Source organism: Macaca mulatta, chromosome 14, assembly GCF_049350105.2.
Source record: "Macaca mulatta isolate MMU2019108-1 chromosome 14, T2T-MMU8v2.0, whole genome shotgun sequence".
Lineage (NCBI taxonomy): Eukaryota > Metazoa > Chordata > Mammalia > Primates > Cercopithecidae > Macaca > Macaca mulatta.
The window spans coordinates 56,113,079-56,139,112 of NC_133419.1; the positions used below are offsets into that span (position 1 = coordinate 56,113,079).

Below are 26,034 nucleotides of genomic sequence, written 5' to 3' on the forward strand. Positions count from 1 at the left end.
TAAGGATCTCATGGCCGGGCACGGTGGCTCACGCCTGTAATCCCAGCACTTTGGGAGGCCGAGGCAGGCGGATCACAAGGTCAGGAGATCGAGACCACGGTGAAACCCCGTCTCTACTAAAAATACAAAAAAATTAGCCGGGCGCAGGGGCGGGCGCCTGTAGTCCCAGCTACTCGGGAGGCTGAGGCAGGAGAATGGCGTGAACCCAGGAGGCGGAGCTTGCAGTGAGCCAAGATCGCGCCACTGCACTCCAGCTTGGGGGACAGAGCGAGACTCCGTCTCAAAAAAAAAAAAAAAAAAAGGATCTCATGATTCAGTCTACTCTAGCCAGAATAGATACTCTAGCAAAGACAGAATGAACTAATCATTCGAAATCTAGCAGATGAAACCACCATATGCCATGCACTACAGAATCTCATTCCAAGAACATAATTTTTTTTTCTTTTTTGAGAGAAGGTCTCAAGTCTGTTGCCCAGACTGGAGTACAATGGCATAATCTCGGCTCAGCACAACCTCCATCTCCCAGGTTTAAGCGATTCTTCTGCCTCTGCCTCCCGAGTAGCTGGGATTACAGGTGCATGCCACTACCACCCGGCTAATTTTTTTATATTTTTAGTAGAGACAGGGTTTCACCATGTTGACCAGGCTGGTCTTGAACTCCTTACTTCAAATGATCCACCTTCCTTGGCCTTCCAAAGTGCTGGGATTATAGGTGTGAGCCACCGTGGCCGGCCCCAAGTATATAATTTTTAAATTAGTGATATTTTAAATTTTTTGACCAATTCCATAGTTTAACTGCTTCCAATTGTGTACACACTAAAACAATTTCCCAGTGTAATTTATTTTTCTAGTACACATAACCAAGTCTCTAGAATTTATTAATATCACTCCTAAAGGCCAAACACTTAACTGTATAGTAAAATTTTGGATTTAAAGGCAGATTCTTATCTAAAAATGGGAAAATGTAAACTTTACTAGTAAAAGATAAATGAGACTTGAATATATATAAAAAAGAAACAAGACCAGGCACAGTGGCTCATGTCTTTGATCCCAGCACTTTGGGAGGCTCAGGCAAGAGGATCACTTGAGGCCAGGAATTCAAGACCAGCCTAGAGGCTAGGCGTGGCAACTAAGGCCTGTAAATCTCAATACTTTGGAAGCCGAAACCAGCCTGGGCAAGACAGTGAGACCCCATCTCTCCCCCCCCAAAAAAAAAAAAAGACCAGCCTCAGCAACATACTGAGACTCCATCTCTAAAAAATAAAATAATTAAGATGGGTGTAGTGACACATGCCTGTAGCCCCAGATGTTTGGGAGGCTAAAGCAGAAAGATTACTTGAGCCCAGGAGTTTGGAGATTCAGTGAGCTATAACTGAGTCACTGCACCCCAGCCTGGGCAAGGATCAAGACCCTGAGGAAGAAAGGAAAGGGAGGAAGGGAAGGAGGGAAGGGAAGGAGGAAGGGAAGGGAAGGGAAGGAGGAAGGGAGGGGAAGGAGGAAGAGAAGGGAAGGAGGAAGGGAAGGGAAGGAGGAAGGGAAGGAGGAAGGGAAGGAGGAAGGGAAGGAGGAAGGGAAGGAGGAAGGGAAGGAGGAAGGGAAGGAGGAAAAGAAGGGAAGGGAAGGAGGAAGGGAGGGGAAGGAGGAAGAGAAGGGAAGGAGGAAGGGAAGGGAAGGAGGAAGGGAAGGAGGAAGGGAAGGAGGAAAAGAAGGAGGAAGGGAAGGAGGAAAAGAAGGGAAGGGAAGGGAGGGAGGGAGGAAGGAAGGAAGGAAGGAAGGAAAGGAGACAATAAAAATTATTACCCTTTTCTATTAAATTTAGAAATATTTTCAAAAAGATTTACTGCTGACCCGGGAGTTCAGTCATTTACATAAAATTGTTTGCTTTTAAAAAAGCATGGCCAGGCATGGTGGCTCATGCCCATAAAACTAGCACTTTGGAAGGCCCAGGCAGGCAGATTGCTTGAGCTCACAAGTTTGAGACCAGCCTGGACAATAGGGCAGGACCCCATCTCTACAAAAAATACAGTTAGTGGGGCATGGTGGTGCTGCCTATAGTCCCAGCTACTCAGGAGGCTGAGGTGGGAGGATGGCTTGAGCCTGAGAGGCAGAGATTGCAGTGAGTCAAGATGGAGCTACTAAATTCTAGCCTGGGCATTATAGCCAGTTTGTCTTAAAAAAAAAAAAAAAAAAAAAAAATCCTATCTGCCTAGCAGAGTCCAGGATATTTAATTAATTAATTTACAGTGATAAAAAATTTAAATTCATTTATTTCCTGAGTACCTACACTGTACTAGGCAACATTTTAGGCACTGAAAATGAAAATATACTGTTAACAAAACAGACCTGAGACTAAATTCTATTTCTAAAAATTGAAACAGTTTACTGCACATGGCATATTATGGCTAATTATTTAGCCATTAAAATATGAATCTGAAGGCCGGGAGCCGTGGCTCACACCTGTAATCCCAGCACTTTGGGAGGCAGAGGCGGGCGGATCATGAGGTCAGGAAATCAAGACCATCCTGGCAAACACGGTGAAACCCCGTCTCTACTAAAAAATACAAAAAATTAGCCGGGCGTGGTGGCGGTCACCTGTAGTCCCAGCTACTTGGGAGGCTAAGGCAGGAGAATGGTGTGAACCCGGGAGGCGGAGCTTGCAGTGGGCGGAGACCTCGCCACTGCACTCCAGCCTAGGCGACAGAGCGAGACTCCGTCTAAAAAAAAAGAATCTGAAGACCGGAACCACATAAAGACAAGGGAAATGCTTAGTATACAACATTAAGTGAAACAAGGAAAACTTTTTTTTTTTTTGAGGCGGAGTCTCACTCTGTAGCCCAAGCTGGAGTGCAATGGCGCGATCTCGGCTCACTGCAAGCTCCGCCTCCCGGGTTCATGCCATTCTCCTCCCTCAGCCTCCCAAGTAGCTGGGACTACAGGTGCCCGCTAATTTTTTGTATTTTTAGTGGAGACGGGGTTTCAGCGTGTCAGCCAGGATGGTCACTATCTCCTGACCTCGTGATCCGCCTGCCTCGGCCTCCCAAAGTGGTGGGATTACAGACTGCGCCACCGCACCCGGCCCCAACAAAATTTTTAACAAAATAGGTACAGGGGAAAAGAACAGCAAGAAATAACACAAAAATGTAATATGTTTTTCTAGAATGATGAAATTATTGGTACTTTATATTTCCCATAACAAAATTATTACATCTACAAATAAATTAAGAAGAAATGAAAAGGCTGGGCGTGGTGGCTCACGCCTGTAATCCCAGCTACTCCGGAGGCTAAGGCAGAAGAATGGCTTGAACCTGGGAGGCAGAAGTTGCAGTGAGCCGAATTTGCACTGCTGACTCCAGCCTGGACGACAGAGTGAGACTATCTCAAAAAAAAAAAAAAAAAATTAAAAATGTAAACTCCATTATTTTTTACAAATTAACATAATATTCGGAAAAGTATGCCACATTTTCAGACTATTTGATACTAAGGGAAGTGGCTCAATATGTTGAACAGAAACTAAAAATAGTATAATGCTTTTTTTTAAAACTGTTAAAATGCAAAAAGGTGTTAAGAGATGACTATATAAACAAACAAGTTTGAGTCTTGTTTGAATCACTCATCAGGGAAGGACTCTAAAAATACACAGAACCTTTTAATAAACCCCATCAATTTCTATTTGAAGCTTCTTTTTTAATTCAACTAAATATAAAATTATTCCTTTAAACTCTGCCACCAAATATCAAGGTACCTGATGTTAGCTGCAAACACTGAAGGTAAATTACCTGGGGGGAAAAATTGCCAAAGGGCCATCCCAAGATACTTCTGCTGTTTGATTATGAACCTTTTAAACAATAGATTACATACACTCAAAATAATTTAGGAAACTTGCCTGCCTGTCTCACAGGTAAATCCAGCTGTTCCGACATAGTAATCTGGAGCAGTGTTGAGACAAAATTCAGAGACTTGTGTGCCTACAAAGAAAAAAAGTCCATTTTAAATTTCTGCAAATAAGTGTACTTTAAAATAACAGATCAAAGAGGCTTCAATACTTTTCCATTGCTTGGCTCACACAAAAGGCTCTTCATAACCGGTTCCAGCCTTATTTCTCATCACTCCCTTATACTGAACTTTAAGGAATGTAATGACTTAAATCCTAAAACTTTTTGGATGTCTGCATTTGCCTGTATACCACTGCACTTCCCATTTATCCCAACTAGCATTCTTTTTTCTTTAATTTTCGAGACGGAGTCTGACTCTGTCGCCCAGGTTGGAGTGCAGTGACGCAATCTCGGCTCACTGCAACCTTTGCCTCCCAGGTTCAAGCAATTCTCCTGTCTTAGCCTCCAGAGTAGCTGAGACTACAGGTGTGCATGACCACACCTGGCTAATTTTTTTTGTTTTGTTTTATGAGACAGAGTCTCACTCTGCCACCCCCAAGGCCCAAGTGGAGTGGCGCAATCTCAGCTCGCTGCAACCTCCACCTCCTGGGTTCAAGCGATTCTCCTGCCTCAGCCTCCTGAGTAGCTGGGACTAGTGCCACCATACCCAGCTAATTTTTTGTATTTTTTTAGTAGAGATGGGGTTTCACTGTATTGGCCAGGCTGGTCTCGAACTCCTGACCTTGTGATCTGCCTGCCTTGGCCTCCCAAAGTGCAGGGATTACAGGTGTGAGCCACTGTGCCCGGCCCTAATTTTTTATATTTTTAGTAGAGTTGGAGTTTCACCATATTGGCCAGGCTGGTCTCGAACTCCTGACCTCGTGATCCGCCCTCCTCGACCTCCGAAAGTACTGGGGTTACAGGTGTGAGTCACTGCGTCTGACCCCCAGCGAGCATTCTTTTTTTTTTTTTTTTTTTTTTGAGACAGAGTCTCGCTCTGTTGCCATGGCTGGAGTGCAGTAGCATGATCTCAGCTTACTGCAACCTCCGCCTCCTGGGTTCAAGCGATTCTTCTGCCTCAGCCTCCCAAGTGGATGGGGCTACAGGTATGCACCACTATGCTTGGCTAATTTTTGTATTTTTAATAGAGACAGGGTTTCACCATATTGGCCAGGCTGGTCTTGAACTCCTGACTGTGTGATCTGCCGCCTTGGCCTCCCAAAGTGTTGGGATTATAGGCATGAGCCACCATGCCAGGCCCTCCAACTAGCATTCTTAACCTACACTGGTGACAGCAGCTCAATAAAAATATCCTCTGTGATACCTGTTTCCTCTTTCAAGTAATTTCTCCATAGAAACATTTCATTAAATGGCCAGACACATACGAAATCAATAAAAATGAACAGTTTGGTCCAGGCATGGTGGCTCTGGGAGGCCGAGGCGGGCGGATTGCCATGAATAGTTTGGGGGTAGTTTCCAAGGTGGTGATAGTGTTATTTCTTGATATGACTGCTGTTTTATACAAGTGTGCTCAGTTTGTGAAAACTGACTGTACCTTTATGACCACCTTTGTGTATACATGTTACATTTCAAAATAAAGTTAAAAATCAATAGCTTTGAACATACAATAAAAGAATACAGACTATATAATCATAATGTAATAAATACATTCATATGAATATGCAATAGAATTTCGCACATTTTAAATTTTTTAAATTTTCCACATTTTACATTATAGACCTGGATCACTTTCATTAACAGTACAAAAAGGTTACATATTCCTAAATTTGTCATATTTGCTTCTGACTTTTTTTTTTTTTTTAATTTTTTGTTTGCTTTGTTGTTGTTAGAGATCAGGTCTCGCTATGTTGCCCAGGCTGGTCCTAAACTGCTGGGCTAGGCTCAAGAGCTCCTGCCTTAGTCTTCTAAAGTGCTGGGATCACAGGCGTGAGCCACCACACCTAGCCTGCTTCTCATTTAAAGAACTGAACATTTTATCTTGAAATGGTGGGCAAAACAATCTTTTTAAAATGAACATTCAAGTTAAATCTCTTCTTGTATATTTTCTCAGTTTCATTCTCCTTTGTCCCAATATAACCACCATTTACAATGTCATCTTTTAGCTCAATGTTCACATGAACAATATTCTGGTCTGTATTTTAGTATATTCTTTTGTATGTTTGTTTTTTGAGACGGAATTTCACTCTTATCACCCAGGCTGGAGTGCAATGGTGCAATCTCGGCTCACTGCAACCTCCGCCTACCAGGTTCAAGCGATTCTCCTGCCTCAGCCTCCAGAGTAGCTGGGATTACAGCACGCCCAGCTAATTTTTTTTTTTAGTAGAGACGGGGTTTCGCCATGTTGGCCAGGCTAGTCTCAAACTTCTGACTGCAGGTGATCCACCCGCCTCGGCCTCCCAAAGTGCTGGGATTACAAGCATGAATGAGCCACCCATTCCCAGCTATTTTAGTATCTTCTTACAGACTTTACCCCATTCTGCAAACACATTCTTATAGAGAATTTTCCAGCTGGGTGCAGTGGCTCATGCCTGTAATCCCAGCACTTTGGGAGGCTGAGGTGGGCAGATCACTTGAGTCCAGAAGTTCGAGACCAGCCTGACCAAAATGGTGAAACCCCATCTCTACCAAAAATATAAAAATTAGCCAGGTGCATGCCTGTAACCCCAGCTACATGGGAGGTTGAAGTATGAGAATGGCTTGAACCCCAGAGGCAGAGGTTGCATCGAGCCAAGATAAGGCCACTGTACTCTATCCAGCCTGGGTGACAGAGGCTCTGTCTCAAGAAAAAAAGGAAAAAAAAAACAAACAAAAAAACCACACAAAGACTGGGTGCAGTGGCTCACGTCTGAAATCCCAGCACTTTGGAAGGCTGAGGTGGCTGGATCACTTGAGGCCAGGAGTTCAAGACCAGCCTAGCCAACAAGGTGAAACACCATCTCTACTAAAAATACAAAAATCAGGCCGGGTGCGGAGGATCATGCCTGTAATCCCAGCACTTTGGGAAGCCACGGTGGGTGGATCACTTGCGTTCAAGCCTAGCCTGGCCAGCATGGTGGAACACTGTCTCTAATAAAAATACAAAAATTAGCCGAGTGTGGTGGCGCATGCCTGTAATCCCAGCTACTCAGGAGGCTGAGGCAGGAGAATCACCTGAACCCGGGATGCAGAGGTTGCAGTGAGCTGAGATCCCGCTATTGTACTCCAGCCTGGGCGACAGAGTGAGACTGTGTCTCGGAAAAAAAAAAAAAAAAAAAAAGCCGGGCATGGTGGCTCATGCCTGTAATTCTAACACTTTGGGAGGCCAAGGCAGGTAGATCACCTGAGGTCAGGAGTTCGAGACCAGCCTGACCAACATGGCAAAACCGCATCTCTATTAAAAATACAAAAATTAGCCAGGCTTGGTGGCAGGCACCTGTAATCCCAGCTACTCAGGAAGCTGAGGCACAAGAATGGCTTGAACCCAGGGGGCGGAGGTTGCGGTAAGCCGAGATAGCGCCACTTCACTCCAGCCTAGTCAAAAGAGCGAGACTCTGTCTTAAAAAAAAAAAAAAAAATTTCCTTTGAATATAAAAAATGGTTTCACATTAGAATCTAGACTTTATTCTTTCAATCACTCCAAAAATTACTTATTTAGGTGTTTGTGGTATAAGACATTATGCCAGGAGCTGAGACTACAGGGTTGAATATGACAACCAGGCTCTATGACCTCATAGCAACTTACAGTGTTGTCAAGAAATACAAGATAATCAAACAGATAATTGCAATAAAGTACAATCGGATATAATTGCAATAAAATACAGTCGGCGGCCCCATACCTGTGGGTTCCAAATCCATGAATTCAACCAACCATTCAACCAGATGAACCATTCAACCATTCAACCAGATGAAAAATATTTGGGGGAAAAATTTTTAAATAACAATACAATAAAAATAATACAAACTTAATAATACAAGTACAGCAACTATTTACATAGCATTTACATTGCATTGGGTATTAAAAGCAATCTAGAAATGATTTAAAGTGTTCAGGGGGATGTGCACAGGTTATAAGCAAATACTACACCATATAAGGGACTTCAGCATCCATGAATTTTGGTATCCGTGGGGGTCCTGGAACCAATCCCTCATAGTTACCAAAGGAAAAGTGTGTAATGGAAGAAGTAGCAGTATGGAAGAATCAAAAGGAGGATCGCCTAATGCAGAAGACCTGAACAGAAGGAGTTAGGTGGATGAAAGGGAGGTATTGACCCTTTTCACTACCCTAGATGTGAAGACTACCAACACTATCACTTTACTTAAACACCCTTCCACCTATGCCATTCAGTGTACCATTTTTTTTGGTCTCTTTCTCAGGCTCCTTTACTGATTTCTCATTCTGTTTAATCTATAAATGCTAGAATTCACCAGGACTTGGTCATAGGCCATCTTTCTTCTTCCCAGATGATCTCATCCAATCACTACCTTTACAAAGCATAATTTTCCCCTCAAAATTATTACTCTACTTCCCTGTACCACTTCTTCCAACCTCTCATCACTATCCTCACAGTAATCCTCACCACTTTCCTCTTCATCAACCCAATTTAATATATCAAGTCCTGTCAATTCTATATCCAAAATCCTTCTTTAAAATGTATCCATTTTCTTCATTCCCATGAACACCAACCTAGTCCAAGTGACTATCATCCCTCTTAACTATTTGTGCCCCCAATCATTCTCCATTTAGCAGCCAAAGATCTTTTAAAATTATAAATCAATCCCCTTTAAACAAACCTTTTAACAAGCTTGCTTTCTACTGCACCTTCCAAGGTCCTACATGAAGACATCTTGTCCCTGCCATTTTCTTCAGCCTCATTTTTTTTTTTTTTTTGAGACGGAGTCTCGCTCTGTCGCCCAGGCTGGAGTGCAGTGGCCGGATCTCAGCTCACTGCAAGCTCCGCCTCCCAGGTTCACAGCATTCTCCTGCCTCAGCCTCCCGAGTAGCTGGGACTACAGGCGCCTGCCACCTCGCCCGGCTAGTTTTTTTGTATTTTTAGTAGAGACGGGGTTTCACCGTGTTAGCCAGGATGGTCTCGATCTCCTGACCTCGTGATCCGCCCGTCTCGGCCTCCCAAAGTGCTGGGATTACAGGCTTGAGCCACCGTGCCTGGCCTTCAGCCTCATTTTTAAAAACTTTCTCAACATGCTCTCCTCACTGCCCCACCTACCAGCCTTTCGGTTCTTTCACCAAGAAAGAAACATATTTAACAGATACAAAATCACAACTAGATAGAACTAGTAGGTTCTAGTGTTCTATAGCACTGTAGGGTAACCAGACAACAATTTATTGTATATTTTCAAATAGCTAGAAGAGCAGATTTCCAATATTCCTAGCCCAAAGAAATGATACACATTTGAGATGAATATGCTAATTACCCTGATTTGATCATTACATTGTTGTATACATGTACTGAAATACCACTGTACCCCATAGATATTTATTATACAATTATCATGTATCAATTAAAAAATAATAAAAGCAAAAAGAAACACATTACTTCATTTCAGAGTCTTTGTGCATGCTGTGTATCCTTCTCTTGCACGCTCCACCAGTTAACTGGTTCACAGTTTCACACTGTTTGGGTCACTGCTTAAACATTATTTCCTTAGAGAAGCCTTTTCTGCCTGATCACTCAAGCTAAAGCAGGGATCCCTATTGCTCTCATAACCATTATTTTCCTTCATAACGCTTATTACATGTTTGTGTACTATATTTGTAGATGGTTCTTATGCCTGTTTCTCCTATTAGACTCTAAGCCCCACTAAGTAAGGACTATACTGTTTATATCCCCAGTTCTTCATATGACACTTGGCATTTAAGCTATTCAAAAAATTCACTGAATGAATTGGAAGAGCCAAGAAATAAATGCCTTGGAAGATGTGATTGCCTAGGGGCAGTATAGAGTGAGAAAGGTTTTTACATTTAAGGGACAGACGGATGAGCCCGAAGGACATTACTATCCACACTACTAGGGCACTTTTCAGACCATTTACATTACAGTATATATCTTATCTCCTGCATCAAATCATGAATTCCTGGAATGAACTGCTGCAATCAGATAGTCTTGGTTATAAATCGAGGTGATGCCACTTCCTAGAATGCTAAGCCTTCAACAAGTTGATGCAGTAAATCTAAGTCTCAATAACAAAATAAGAATAATAAAATCTACTTCACAGGATGGCTATAAGAAGTGTATAAAACAACACAGGTGCACGGTGGCTCATGCGGTCAGGAGTTCAAGACCAGCCCGACCAACATGGTGAAGCTCCGTCTCTACTAAAAATATAAAAATTAGCCGGGTGTGGTGGCACACACTTGTAGTCCCAGCTACTTGGGAGGCTGAGGCAGGAGAATTGCTTGAACCCAGGAGGTGGAGGTTGCAGTGAGGCGAGATCGCACCACTGCACTCCAGCCTGGGTGACAGAGCAAGACTCTGTCTCAAAAAACAAACAAACACAACACAGAAAATATCTTAGCAAATATCAAGACATAACAAATATGTCTTGATATGGATATATCCTTTATATGTCCATATTCAGTAGAATCTCACCTTCCTCAGAGTATGCTCTAACATCAGGAAGGTGTAAGTCAATATATAGCCAAGTTACCCTTTAGTTCCTTAAATTGTCCATAAAGCACACATATATGGTTTTGTGTATACAACCTCTCTTTAGCTCCCAACATTGAAGTTTTTCCTTAATTTGAAACAGGCTACTTTATATGATTAGAACCCCAGATTAAGCTGTTGGTTTATGTTTGGGAGCTATGTTGGAACAACAAAAACTGCCCAGCACAGTGGCTCACACCTGTAATCCCAGTGCTTTGGGAGGCTGATGGAGGAGGATCACCCAACGTCATGAGTTCAAGACCAGCCTGAGCAACACAGCAAGACACTACCTCTATAGAAAATTTTCAAAAAAAAAAAAAAATTTTTTTTTTGAGACGGAGTCTCACTCTGTCGCCCAGGTTGGAGTGCAGTGGCTCAATCTTGGCTCCCTGCAACTTCTACCCTCCGAGTTCAAGTGATTCTCCTGGATCAGCCTCCCGAGTAGCTGGGATTACAGGCACCCGCCACCATGCCCGGCTAATTTTTTTTTTGTATTTTTAGAGACAGGGTTTCACCATCTTGGCCAGGCTGGTCTTGAACTTCTGACCTCATGATCCACCACGCCCAGCCTAAAAATTATAATAGCTGGGAGTGGAAGCATGCATTTGTAGTTCGAGGCTACAGTAAGATATGATCACAACACTCCACTCCACCCTGGGCAACAAAGCAAGACCTCAACTCTAAACAACAACAAAAACCACCACTGTTTTTGTTGGCTGGACAGATGTACAGCTACATTATGTGCATTAAGGCAGGCAAATCTAATCTATAGTAATAGAAGTCAGAAAAATAATAACTTGGAGGAGGAACAGTATTGAATAGGAAGAGTATCAAGGAAACTTTCTAGGCCAATGAAAATGTTGTATGTGTCTTGGTCTGGGTGCTGGTTACCCAGATTTAATTTAAAAAAACAAAACCAAGACTATTTTTACCCCAACTTTCACAGCAGCATTACTCATAATACTCTAAAAGTGGAAACAACCTGTATGCCCATCAACAAATGAAAGTAAAATGTCTTATTGATACGTACAATAGAATGCTATTTGGCAATTTAAAAAAATGAAGTACTGATACATGCTACAACAATGCATGAACTTTGAAAACATAATGCTACATGAAAGAAGCCAGTCACAAAAGACTACATATTATATGATTCAAATACATGAAATGTCTGGAATACACAAATCTATATAGACAGAAAATAGGATTGTTGCCTAGGGCTAGGATGGGGGTCAGAGATGGAACGGGGAGTGACTGGTAAGATAATGAATTTTCTTTGTCGGGTCATGGAAATGTTTTAAAGACTCGGTGATGGCTGTACAACTGTGAACATACTAAAAGCCACCGTATTGCATACTTTAAATGTGTGAATAATTAAATTGACAACACTGAACTACGAAAATAAGCACTTATCATTTTATTTTTTTTGAGATGGAGTCTTGCTTTGTCTCCCAGGCTGGAGTGCAGTGGCACAATCTCGGCTCACAGCAACCTCCGCCTCCCAGGTTGAAATGACTCTCCTGCCTCAGTTTCCTGAGTAGTTGGGATTACAGGGACATGTGCTGCTACGCCCAACTAATTTTTGTATTTTTAGTAGAGATGGATTTTCGCCATGTTGGCCAGGCTGGTCTCCAACTCCTGACCTCAAGTGGTCCGCCCAGCTCAGCCTCCCAAAGTTCTGGGATTATAGGGATGAGCCACCACACCTGGCCCAACACTCATCACTTTATTAACCTTATTAATTACCTTCGAAAACATGTTAAGTATAAATTTTAAAAGTGCAATTGATTAAAAAAAGCATAACTTTCAGCCAGGCGTGGGGTCTCACACCTGTAATCCCAGTACTTTGGGAGGCTGAGACGGGTGGATCACCTGAGGTCAGGAATTCAAGACCAGCCTGACCAACATCGTAAAACCCCATCTTTATTTAAAAAAAAAAATACAAAAATTAGCCAGACGTGGTGGTGGCTGCCTGTAATCCTAGCTATTTGGGAGGCTGAGGCAGGAGAATCACTAGAACCTGGAAGGCAGAGGTTGCAGTGAACCAAGATTGCGCCATTGCACTTCAGCCTGGGGAAGAGAGTGAGACTCCGTCTCAAAAAAAAAAAAACCAACCAAACAAACAAACAAAAAAACACCCTCCAGAATGCCATGCGCAACATGCTGGATGGAGAGCTGCTCAACCGCTACCTGTACCTGAGCACCATTGAGCACAGCGAGCTCGCGAAGAAGATTGGCACCACGCCCAACATAATCCTGGACGACTTGCTGGAGAGAGACCGTATCACCGCCCACTTCTAGCCCCGTGGATGCCGTTACCACCAGCACCACCACACTACCTCCCACCCCCATTTTTGTACAAAACACAAGGAAAAACATTTTTGTTTAAAAAAAAAAAAGTAACTTTATAACTTTCATACAAGTAAGCTAGAGTAAGAATAAGAAAGAAAGGATATTTCTGCTAGCGGGGATATATGGCACAAGCAATCTCAACCAGGAACATCTATCTAGCTGCCCCATACACATTTCTATCCACCTGAAATTCCTAAGACAGGAATACTTGTATTCTCCCAAAGAAGATAACAAATGAGGGCCAGATGTGGTGGCTCATACCTGTAATCCCTGCACTTTGGGAGGCCGAGGCGGACAGACAACAAAGTCAGGAGTTCGAGACCAGCCTGGCCAACATGGTGAAACCCCATCTCCACCAAACATAATTAGCTGGGCGTGGTGGGGGGGCACCTGTAATCCCAGCTACTCGGGAGGCTGAGGCTGGAGAATGGCTTGAACCTGGGAGGCGAAGGTTGCAGTGAGTCAAGATCGCACCACTGCACCCTAGCCTGGGCGAAAGAGTGAAACTCCATCTCAAAAAATAAAAATAAGCTAAATTAAAAATATCACTAGCATCAATCTTTATCACAAAAACCCTCTAAAATTTGGGTAATTATGATATTATTGTCAACAATTTGGCAAACATCAATACAGGCCTCAGAAGATGCTACAATAGATCTTTTATATGAGTCAAAATATAAATGTAACTTCTGGATGCTGCCCCTAATTATATGCCCAGTAGTCCCCTTCTCAAGCTCCTGGATTCTAACATAGAACTAAAGCACCAAATGAGTCATTATACATCATTAATTAGGGCTAAACCTCCTAATACTCTACTTTTAAAAGCTCCTAACCATAACACAAAACCACCTTCCTACACATCTTTGAACCTTCTCATTATCTGTCATCAACTCAGATAATTTCAATAGTCACCTTTAATTCATCTCATCAAAATTCTTCAACAAACCCAACTCCATTCTTCTTACTAGTACTGACAATGCGCCAGACATTATGGAGAAAAAAGATCAGTATGAAGTTATGTTGGGAGTTTAATTCCAATTGGACTAATAAGTAAAATTTCAAGTTAAAACCTAAGGGACGTAAACTCAGAAATCGGAGAAAAGACTTTGAACAGTGAAAGATAAAAATGAATTGGCAGGGCCGGGTGTGGTGGCTCACGCCTGTAATCCCAGCACTTTGGGAGGCCAAGGCAGGCGGATCACAAGGTCAAGAGATGGAGACCATCCTGGCCAACATGGCGGAACCCGTCTCTAAAAACACAAAATTAGCTGGGCATGGTGGCGTATGCTTGTAGTCCCAGTTACTTGGGAGGCTGAGGCAGGAGAATCGCTTGAACCTGGGAGGCAGAGGTTGCAGTGAGCCGAGATCGCGCCACTGCACTACAGCTGGGAGACAGAGATTGTCTCAAAAAAAAAAGAAAAAAAAAAAGAAAAAAATTAGATATTGCTTTTCAAAGGTTACCGATAGTTGAAGGCATTTTCTCAGAAAGTCTTCAGTTTGTTTAACCTCTCTCATTTAGGAGTATCAACATCCCTTTCTTTTTTCTAATTTTTTTTTACTCATTTTCAAAAGTAATTCATGCTCATTGGTAGATAATTTATTCAATCTATGTAAAAAAAAGGAAATGAGGCCTGTTGTGGTGGCTCGCGCCTGTAATCCCAGCACTTTGGGAGGCCGAGGAGGGCAGATCACCTGAGGTCAGGAGTTTGAGACCAGCCTGGCCAACGTGATGAAACCCCATCTCTACCAAAAATATAAAAAAATTAGCCGGACGCGGTGTTGGTTGCCTGTTATCCCAGCTACTCTGGAGACAAGGCAGAAGAACTCCTTGAACCCAGGAGATGGAGGTTGCAGTGAGCTGACACGGTGTCACTGCACTCCAGTTTGGGAAACAGTGAGACTCCATCTCAAGAAAAAAAAAAGAGAAAAAGGAAACTAACCACTAACCACAATAACCTTCTTAAAATTATCTTTCTTGGCTTCTCTCTTACTTTTATGACAAAATCCCAGTTTGCTTTTTCAGATGTTTCTCAAAGAACTCAAAATAGGCATGGTTGAAAGTTTAGCCCTCTAGTCCATCTCATACCTTTGGATCATACTACTGTAATTACTTGCCTGCAGAAGAATATCACTTTTCCATTGCTGCTTTCTCTCTTAAACTTCAGCTCCACATTCCAATGGCCTGCTAGACTTTTTCTACTTGATGTTTACCAGCTCCTCAAACTAGACACCCTGTATGTAATGCATGTCTTCAAAATCAGTTTTCCCTCTGGACCCACATTTTCCAATGTAATCACTAATGTCAGTATCTTTTAAAACTTACTCTTCAAACCTGTAACTTTTTTTTTTTTTTTTTGGAGACAAGAGTCTTGCTCTGTCGCCCAGGCTGGAGTGCAGTAGAGCAATCTCGGCTCACTTCAGCCACTGCCTCCCAGGTTCAAGCGGTTCTCGTGCCTCAGCCTCCTGAGTAGCTGGGATTATAGGCATGCAACACCACGCCCAGCTAATTTTTGTATTTTTAGTAGACAGGGTTTTGCCATGTTGGCCAGGCAACCCCCGATCTCAGGTGATCCTGAGATCCACCCACCCTGGCCTCCCAAAGTGCTGGGATTACAGGCCTGAGCCACCACACCGGGCCAAAACTGTAATTTTGTATTATTTCTCTCCACTGAAATATAACCAAAGAGACTTTCAATTAGCTACTATACTTCAGACCATTTTTAAGGAACATAGGAGGTAGAAGAATGCTGTGATATCAGATTTTTACATAAAATACAACCAGGTAATTTCAAGAACCAAGGAACTTCTAACCTTTGTTGTTACTAAAGCATTTGACAAGCTGGGCACAGTGGCTCACACCTGTAATCCCAGCAATTTGGGAGGCCAAGGTGGGCAGATCACCTGAGGTTGGGAGTTCGAGACCAGCCTACCAACATGGAGAAACCCCGTCTGCTAAAAATACAAAATTAGCCAGACGTGGTGGTGCATATCTGTAATCCCAGCTACTCAAGAGGCTGAGGCAGGAGAATCACCTGAATCCGGGAGGCGGAGGTTGTGGTGAGCTGAGACTGCACCACTGCACTCCAGCCTGGGCAACAAGAGCGAAACTCTGTCCCAGAAAAAAAAAAAAAAGAATTTGACAAAGGCAAATATGACATCTACTTTGGCTACATGAAATATGAGGCACAGTGAGGTTAAGTCATTATAGTCGTAGACTCAGGACAGGGCTAAGGCTCTTCACTGTGTCCCCCTGCCTTTGTTACAAAACAGTAATATGTCAGGTGCAGTGGCTCACACCTGTAATTCTAGCATTTTGGGAGACAAGGCTGGGCAACAAAGAGAGACCTCATCTCTACAAAAAATCAAAAACTTAGCCAGGCATGGTGGTGTGCACCTGTAGTCCCAGCTAGCTGGGAGGCTGAGGCAGGAGGATAGCTTGATCCCAGGAGAGTAAAGGCCGCTGTGAGCCATGTTCATACTACTGCACTCCAGCCTGGGTAACAGTGTGAAATCCCGTCACAAAAATAATAATAATAATAATTATTATAATATTATTTTACAATATCATTTTTATGCTTTCCAACTAGGAAGTTTTATGTTATTTTTTTTTTCTTTAAGATGGAGTCCCACTGTGTTGCCAGGCTGGAGTGCAGTGGTGTGATCTCTGCTCACTGCAAGCTCTGCCTCCCAGGTTCATGCTATTCTCCTGCCTCAGCCTCCTGAGTAGCCAGAACTACAGGCGCCCACCACCATGCCCAGCTAATTTTCGGTATTTTTAGTAGAAATGGGGTTTCACCATGTTCGCCACGATGGTCTTGATCCTGACCTCGTGATCCACCCGCCTCAGCCTCCCAAAGTGCTGGGATACAGGTGTGAGCCAACACACCCAGCCGGAACTTTAATTTTATTTTTCATTTTTTGAGACAGAGTCTCGCACTATTGCCTGGGCTGGAATGCAACGACAGGATCTTGGCTCACTGCACCTCCGCCTCCCGGGTTCAAGCGATTCTCCTGCCTTAGTCTCCCAAGTAGCTGGGATTACAGGCACCCACCACCACGCCCGGCTAATTTTTCGTATTTTTAGAGACGGGGTTTCACTATGTTGACCAGGCTTGTCTCGAACTCCTGACTTCATGATCCGCCTACTTCGGCCTCCCAAAGTGCTGGATTACAGGCGTGAGCCACCGCACCTGGTCCCCAACTAGGAACTTGAAAAAAAAAAAAACTTTTTTATTAGAAATTGTTTAGCAGCCGGGTGCCATGGCTCATGTCACTACAAGAATTTTTTCGTAGTGACAGGGTCTCCCTATGTTGCCCAGGCTGGTCTTAAACTCCTGAACTCGAGTGATCTTCTCCCTGCTTTTACCTTCCAAAGTGTTGGGATTACAGGCGTGAGCCACTGCGCCCAGCCTCTTTCAGATCTTTAACAAGCTACGTCACTGAATAACTTGCTATCTAAGAGCCAAAGTATCCAGGGACTTTCCTTCTCCCAAATTCAGAACAGTAACTTTAAAATATTCCTGGTGAAGGAATGTTATCTAAACTACAGGCTACTCTGGTCTTCTTTTATTGCTTTATTTCTAAACATTCCAGATTATCCTACAAATACGCCATTATTTTACACTTTTCCAGACCTAAGATTTTCATTAATTAAATACTTTTAATAAAATGAAATCAAATGAACCATTTATAAGTAAGGTATATCACATACAGCAGTAATAGTTAACTGTCTGTGACAATCCCAAAAGTGAGCCAGGGTAGTGTGAGTTTAAAAAAAAAAAAAAAAAAACCCAAAATATCAAGAAACTTATCAAAAGCAAGTTCACTTTTTCATATAAAGCATGTGAGAAAGTAGCACTGCTGCCTATATACATAAAACCATTAGGCTGAGCACGGTGGCTCAGGCCTGTAATCCCAGCACTTTGGGAGGCCAAGACAGACGGATCATCTGAGGTCAGGAGTTCGAGACCAACTGGGCCAACATGGTGAAACCCCATCTTTACTAAAAATACAAAATTAGGCCAGGCACAGTGACTCACGCCTGTAATTCCAGCACTTTGGGAGGCCGAGGCGGGTAAATCACCTGCAGTGAGGAGTTCAAGACCAGCCTGGCCAACATGGTGAAATCCCATCTCTGCTAAAAACACAAAAATTAGCCCGGGTGTGGTGGTACATGCCTTTAATCCCAGCTACTCAGGAGGCCGAGGCAGGAGAATTGCTTGAACCCGGGAGCAGAGGTTGCAGTGAGCCGGATGGCGCCAATGCACGCCAGCCTGGGCAAAAAGAGCAAAACTCCACTGAAAGAAAAAAAGGTGTATATATATATATAAAACCATTATATAAAATATTGAGCTTAGGAACTAAGAGTTTAAATGTCTTCTGGGTAAACCCTCTAATTCTACTTACAGCATTTTTCTTGGCTGCAAATACAACAGGGGAGAGACTATTGATGCCAAGATCATATCCACCTTAGCCAAAATCAGATCCAATAGTTTCCTTATCCAAAATTTACATATAGTTTTATTATAGTACTGACCACATGTATTGTAAGGGCCAGTGACATAGTGATTATGGAGCTCTAGTAAGAAAGTGATCATGAATTTCTCTGCATCCAACTACTTAGCTCAGTGCCTAGCACACAGACATTTGCTGTTACATGAACCAGACTGGGAATTATCCTTCGGAATGAGTATTTCGTAAGTATCTTCCTGGCATTATATTTAAAAATGCCGGCTGGTGCAGTGGCTCATGCCTGTAATCTCAGCACTTTGGGAGGTCAAGGTGGATGGATCACTTGAGGTCAGGAGTTTGAGACTGGCCTGGACAATGTGGCGAAACCCCGTCTCTACTAAAATTAGCCAGGTATGGTGGTACGCACCTTAAGTTTCAGCTACTCAAGGGGCTGAGGCCTGAAAATCGCTTGAACCTGGGATTGGAGGCTGCAGTGAGCCAAGATCGTGCCACTGCACTCTAGCCTAGGCAACAGAGTGAGACCCTGCCACAAAAATAATAGTAAATTTTTAAAAATAAATAAAAGAGCTAAAGCCCATATTGCTATTTACTAATATTATAACAGTAAGTCATAAAGCCTATTACTGGTAAATTAAGGAATAACAATAACAAAAAATAATAATTCATGACCTCATGAAACTTAAAATTATAGTGGAGAGAACAAAAGTAAAATTAGGCCAGGTGTGTAGCACGTGTCTGCAGTCCCACCACATGGGAGGCTCAGAAAGGAGGAGGCTGCTTGAGGCGAAGAGTTCTAAGCTGTAGTGTACTATGTAGTGCAGCAGAGCCCACTGCACTCCAGCCTGGGCAATATAGCAAGGCCTTGGCTCTGAAAAAATTAAAAACAAGCTTGGGCAACACAGTGAAACCTTGTCTCTACAAAAAATACAAAAATAGTTGGGCATAGTGGCACATCCCTATAGTCTCAGCTACTTGAGAGGCTGAAGTGGGAGTGTCGCTTGAGCCCGGGAGGGAGAGGCTGCCGTGAGCCATGATGGTGCTACTGCACTGCAGCCTGGGTGACAGAGCAAGATCCTGTCTCAAAAAATAAATATAAATAAATAGGCTGGGCATGGTGGCTCATGCCTGTGATCCCAGCACTTTGGGAGGCCAAGGCGGGCAGATCATGAGGTCAAGAGTTCGAGATCAGCCTAGCCAACATGGTGAAACCCGTCTCTACAAAAAATATAACATTAGCTAGGTGTGGCGGCAGGCACCTAATCCCAGCTACTCAGGAGCCTGAGGCAGGAGAATCGCTTGAACCCAGGAGGCAGAAGTCGCGTTGGGCTGAGATTGCGCCACTGCACTCCAGCCTGGGTAACAAGAACAAGACTCCATCTCAAAAAAAAAAAAAAAAAAAAAAGGCCAAGCACGGTGGCTCACGCCTGTAATCCCAGCACTTTGGGAGGCTGAGACGGGTGGATCACAAGGTCAGGAGATCAAGACCATCCTGGCTAACACAGTGAAACCCCGTCTTTATTAAAAATACAAACAATTAGCCAGACGTGGTGGCAGGCACCTGTAGTCCCGGCTATTCAGGAGGCTGAGGCAGGAGAATGGCATGAACCCGGGAGGCAGAGCTTGCAGTGAGTTGAGATCGCGCCATTGCACTCCAGTCTGGGTGACAGAGTAAGGCTCTGTCTCATAAAAAAAAAATTTTATTTATTTTTATTTTTATTTTTTCAGATGGAGTTTCGCTCTCGTTGCCCAGGCTGGAGTGCAATGGCATGATCTCGGCTCACCGCAACCTCTGCCTCCTAGGTTCAAGCGATTCTCCTGCCTCAGCCTCCCTAGTAGCTGGGATTACCGGTGTGTGCCACCACGCATAGCTAATTTTGTATTTTTAGTAGAGACGGAGTTTCTCCATGTTGGTCAGGCTGGTCTCAAATTCCCGACCTCAGGTGATCCGCCCGGCCCGCCGCGGTCTCCCAAAGTGCTGGGATTACAGGCATGAGTCACTGTGCCTGGCCAATTTTTAAAATTTAATTAATTAATTAATTTTTTTGAGATGGAGTCTCACTCTTGCCCAGGCTGGAGTGCAATGGTGCAATCTCAGCTCACCGCAACCTCCGCCTCCCAGGTTCAAGCAATTCTCCTGCCTCAGCCTCCCGAGTAGCTAGGATTACAAGCATGTGCCATCGCACCCGGCTAATTTTGTATTTTCAGTAGAGACGGGGTTTCTCCATGTTGGTCAGGCTGGTCTCGAACTCCCAACCTCAAGTGATCAGTCCGCCTCGGCCTCCCAAAAGGCTGGGATTACAGGCGTGAAACGCCACGCCCGGCCAAATAAAATTAATTTTAAAAATAAGCCAAATGTGTATGACAAATCAGTGCTATAGAGGAAAACAAGTGAAAGGAGATAGGGAGTATGATGGTCACGGAATTCCTCAGTGATAAGGAAATATTTGAACAGGGATGGAAGGAAATGAGAGAACAAGTTAGGGGGATAACTATGAAAGGAGTTCCAAGGAGTTAAGTGCAAAGACTCTGAGGCAGAAGCCCTATTTTATTTTGACACTATCTACACTATAAACACTTTAATAACATTTACAAATTTTACATTGAGTCAGTGATTATTTCACTTAGTGAAGAGATTCATTCAAATGTCAATGATCTTTTTCTTTGGTTCTAAATGAACCAAAACACAGCTTCAGTGGAATGAGAGACATCATAGAATAATTCCTTCTTCTATCTTCTCCAAAGCAAGAGCCTTTCAGAAATGTTACTTCCTCATTCTTACTATATTCAAGACTTATCTGAGATCTGTCTCCCAAATCAATGTTCTGCCACAAGAAAGTCAAAGCAAAAAATATTTAAATGGAAGAAGGGAGAGGGAGAAGCAGTGTATTAAAATGGAATGAAAGTAAATATACTAATAGAAAATTTACCTTAGGAAGAATATTTAAAAATCTAAGTGTTATAATTGAAAGAAATGTATGAAATGTAAATAGCTAAGGATTACAAAAGTAAAGGCCATGTAATAAATTTTCTTTGACAGATTAGCGGTGTTCACTGTTTGACAGTATTCCAGAACAGTAGTTTAATGGTTAAGTAAAAAAGGCTTTGAATGCTATTTTGATCATTTGTTTATTTTCCAAAAACTAGCTTGTCAAATACCCTAGGTCTCTATTACAAGATGTTAGTGCATATACTAGACATGCAATGTCTATCTGAGGAATAAATGAATTTCAGATTTTCAGGAAGTATTATTTCCCCAATTTTTGTAGAAGCAAACCAACTCTTTCAAGTACTCACTTTTAAAATTAATAATTACACGCAAGTATAATTAGTCAAAATAATACACAATTACAGCAAAGTCATGATAGAAATGACCGTGACTAAACTTTCAGCTTTTCTAGAATTGTAACTGCATTATTATTTAACAAGCAAAATAATGTTCACCTTAACCCATGTCGATCACAAAGCAAATCAAAACAAAAAGTGATCCGTTGCTCCTTCCATAGCTGTATAACGGTTCAAAATAGTAATACGGTTCAACTCACTATTTTATATCCAAAAAAATTAAGCTCCTCCCAAGGTGACTTCGAGTCTAAAAATTTGAACACATAATCATCACTTCGTGTGGTATAATGACCTCACTTACATACAAAATAGATTTAACATTCTGAAATAATTTTACATTTAATTTCTGTAAACTCTGTAGGTAGTCTGCTTGAACTGTAAGTTCCATGAGGGAGGGATCTCTAGTGCAGCCCTTTACACTGAAAAAGTCCAATTAGTAACATTTCAGCTGTTTCTGGTAAGTCAATATAAACAACGTTTTTAAATTATTTACCAGCTAAAAGACGCATAAAATAGTTGAATTTCTATTTTAAAGTGTGATTTTTCAGTTAAAAAATGTACACTAAAGTTCAACAAAGTTGGCAGATTCAGCAGTATGCTAAAAGACAGTTACTAACTGGCAAAAAAGTTACAGCAGCCCTTTTAAGGAGGCTCTAAAATACTGATCATTAATACATAAAACTGCAAAAGTTTAGAAACAAAGAATGACGTTGGAGATAGTACAATAAATATTCATGCAATAAAGCTGTTTTCCAAGGAGCAGTCCCCCCAAAATATGGGGGAAACAAAAACCTTCAGAGAATGCAGTATCTGAACTGATAAGGAGCTCGGCACATTCCAAGGCACTCAGACTTAACATTATCGCACCTGACTGTCACAGCAACTCTGTGGCGTATTTTATGAATGGGAAAAACTCAGGATCAAGAGGTTAAGTGACTGGCCCAAGGTCACTCAAGAAATCAATGGTGCAGCTATACCTAGAAGGGTGCACTTCACCTGATTATTTCCACTACATAAGCCAGCCCTCCGACTGAAGCATTATGACAGTGGAAGAGCAGGGATCAGACTGAATGTCCCGCACTACCCCTGTCCTACTAATGAGGCGCGGGTTTGCCTTTGAAAGCCTTCCCTAGCAACTCAGCCAGAGAGAAGGAAGTTGTGCCCGAGGCAGGCCACTGATCAGCCCAGCCAAGTGACAAGGATGACAGGCGCAGCCCCCAAAGGACCGGTCGGCATTCCCAGGAGACCCTCCAAACCCTGCGACGGCGAGACTGGTCTCGGAAACGTCTGAAAAACCTCCCAGTAAGTTTCGCCCCCTCCTGGGCGTGAGGAACGAGCTGGGAATGAGCTAGAGGGCGGCCGGCCACCCTAGCCGGCCATGTGTCCAACCCGTCACGCCCGCTTCGCCTCAGCCGGCTCCTCATGCCTAGACCGCAGGCAGAGGCCCAGCTCAGGATCCGAAGCAAAGGCAGCCTTGGCTGCAGCCACCACCACCACACCACATCGAGGCGCCCCGGCGTGGAAGTCGCAGTCAGATGTCCGCCCCACCCTCCTGTTGGGGCCCTCAACGACGTCGTCCGCGCCTCCGGCCAGGCCCCGGGGACTCGGCCTGCCACCTCTGTCTGCCCGCCTGCCCGCCGCCACCGCTAGCCGGGCGTCCTTACTTCATTGAGCTGGCGCTCCGCGGCCTCACGCAGGGCTGGGTCCATGGTGCCCCGCAGGGCCTCGATAATGGTGTTGGGGTCCATCGCAGCGCGGACTCGGTCAAACCCGGGGTTCGGGTGCTACTGGGCCAGGGATAGCGCCACTCACTGCGCACATGGACCCGCCGCGCTCCGCAGCGGCAACCGGCGCGAAAGGAAAGAGAAGCTCCAAGGCCCCGGATAGAACCTCTTCGCCTCGGCGTGGAGGCGGGAGATGCCCCGGCGACTTCCTGTGGGCGCGCCTGCGGAGCACTTTGGGAGATGTAGTCCACAAACACAGTCCGCAGCCCACGTGACTGCCTAAGCTGTCGTTCCTACAGACAAGTCTTGCTATTCAAAAACGAAAAATGTTCAAATTCCACAAAAAGAAAAGTAAAACAATCAGTTACAAAAGGTTTCACGTACTATATCCATAGTGATCATAAATGGAATCAGATAGTGTGGTGCAATCTATTGCTAATGGCTGCGTAAATGAAGGAAACTCTGAAAAGCAATTTGAGATGTGTTTCTGATTGCCATTAAAATGTTTAAACTGCCGGGCGCGGTGGCTCACGCCTGTAATCCTAGCACTTTGGGAGGCCGAGGCGGGCGGATCATGAGATCAGGAGATCGAGAGCATCCTGGCTCACACGGTGAAACCCCGTTTCTACTAAAAATACAAAAAATTAGCTGGGCGTGGTGGCACGCGCCTGTAGTCCCAGCTACTCGAGAGGCTGAGGCAGGAGAATCGCTTGAATCCGGGAGGCGGAGATTGCAGTGAGCCGAGATCGTGCCATTGCACTCCAGCTTGGGCAACAAGAGCGAAACTCCGTCTCAAAAAAACAAGACAAAACAAAAAATGTTTAAACTCTGACCCAGTAATTCCACTTACGAGACTTTATCCTAAGGCAATAACACGGAAGATTTGAAAGGTTTTTAATCACATTACATGTTGGTAATTACCAAATACTTAAATTGTGGCTTTTTATTGAGCATCCAAATTTTAATTGGAACTTTATATAAATCACCTCTTAATGCAGAGTAAAAGTATAATCCCTATTAAAATTCACCTTCCTAGCCGGGCGTAATCCACCTGTTGAGGCAGGAGAATTGCTTGAGACCAGGAGTTCAAGGTGGCAGCCTGTTAAGATCGTGCCTGTAAATAGCCACTACACTACTGCCTGGGCTACCTAGCGAGACCCCATCTCTTTAAAAAAAAAGAGGGAGGGGGGAGAAAGAAAGAAAGAAAGAAAAAGTCCTCTTTTATAACAGCCAAGAAAAAGTTTGTTTCAGAAAGGTTAAATAACTTACCCAAGGTCACGTAGTAAGAAGTTCAACTAAGATTTCAAACCTAAGATCTTTGTTTTCAAACTTTCCATTGTTTCCACTAAATCACTCTGCTTCTGAAGAGAAATGTTGAACAATATAGGACTGGTTAAGCAAATAGCAAGAATCCAGTAAATTAAATATTTCACAGCCATTAAAAAGTATAACAAAAAAGTATTTGTGTAAGGATATGGCTTTGTAACATGGACAAAGACTGAAAAGCAAGGTTGGCAAATGAAAATAATTTATTTTCTATTAAAAGGATGGTGAGATTTGGAGTAATTTCCTTTCATATCTGTTATTATTGTAACAAAGTTGTATAAACAGGTATACTTAAAATTAATTGTAAGCCTTCAAATACAATTCGTTAAATGATCGCTTATTGTTTTTAGTTTACAAAAAAAAAGAAGGAAAGGCACACGAAAGCCTTTCCCTGGAGCAGTGGGTTTTGCAATGTTACTACCTTCTATATGCCAGCCACTGTGCCTAGAAGACAGAATTATTCCTGACTTAGGCCAGGTGTGGTGGCTCACAATGGTAATCACAGCAATTTGGGAGGTGGGTGGGATCACCTGAGGTCAAGAGTTTGCTCGAGACCAGCCTGGCTAACATGGCAAAACCCCATCTCTACTAAAAATACAAAAATTAGCCAGGCATGGTGGTGCTCACCTGTAATCCCAGATACTCAGGAGGCTGAGGCAGGAGAATCACTTGGACCAGGGAGGCAGACGTTACAGTGAGCTGAGATTGCGCCAGTGCACTCCAGCCTGGGCAACAGAGCAAGACTCCGTCTCAAAAAAAAATTTACAAATGAAGAACCCAAGGCTCAGGCTACTTAAATTGTGAAGAGTCAGAAAGTTTTCATAATAATAACCTGTAAAAAGTATAATAGTATTACAAATACAATCTGTTTAAGAATTCTTCTCTCCCTGAATTGTTTGAACCCAGGAGGCAGAAGTTACAGTGAGCTGAGATCGTGCCATTGCACTCCAGCCTGGGCAACAAGAGTGAAACTCCATCTCAGAAATAAAAAGAATTTTCCTCTCCCTGCTCCACTGCCCAAAGTGAGGGCCTTGAAAACAGGATTATGTTCTATTCACCTTTGTATCCTCACTTCCTACCACAGAGTTAGAATGTATAGGAGCAGTTTTAAAAATTCTTTAGTGAATAAATGAAGAAAGGAATTAATACTAGTAATGACTTTTAGGTGGCTGAGCCAGAATTGAAGCTTCATTCTTTGTGATTCAAAAACTATTCCATTATATGCCTAGATTCCAGAATTGACTTGTATATCATGGAATTGTGAAGATTTTAGCAGAGCAC

General features: G+C 43.2%; 1 protein-coding gene across 3 annotated transcripts in view; it reads right to left on the reverse strand.

The window, feature by feature from the left end:
• Positions 1–23,563, reverse strand: part of IPO7 (importin 7) — a 65,946-nt gene extending 42,383 nt beyond the window's left edge. For 2 of the 3 annotated variants that reach the window (XM_028833697.2, XM_077963463.1), the window contains exons 1-2: positions 23,368–23,563; positions 3,884–3,965 (exon numbers count right to left, since the gene is read on the reverse strand). In XM_028833697.2, the coding sequence (XP_028689530.1) occupies positions 3,884–3,965; positions 23,368–23,451 (166 nt within the window). In that variant the 5' untranslated portion in view covers positions 23,452–23,563. The remainder of the gene's footprint in view (positions 1–3,883; positions 3,966–23,367) is intronic. The other variant, XM_028833699.2, reaches the window with a different exon arrangement.
• Positions 23,564–26,034: the final 2,471 nt, after the last annotated feature.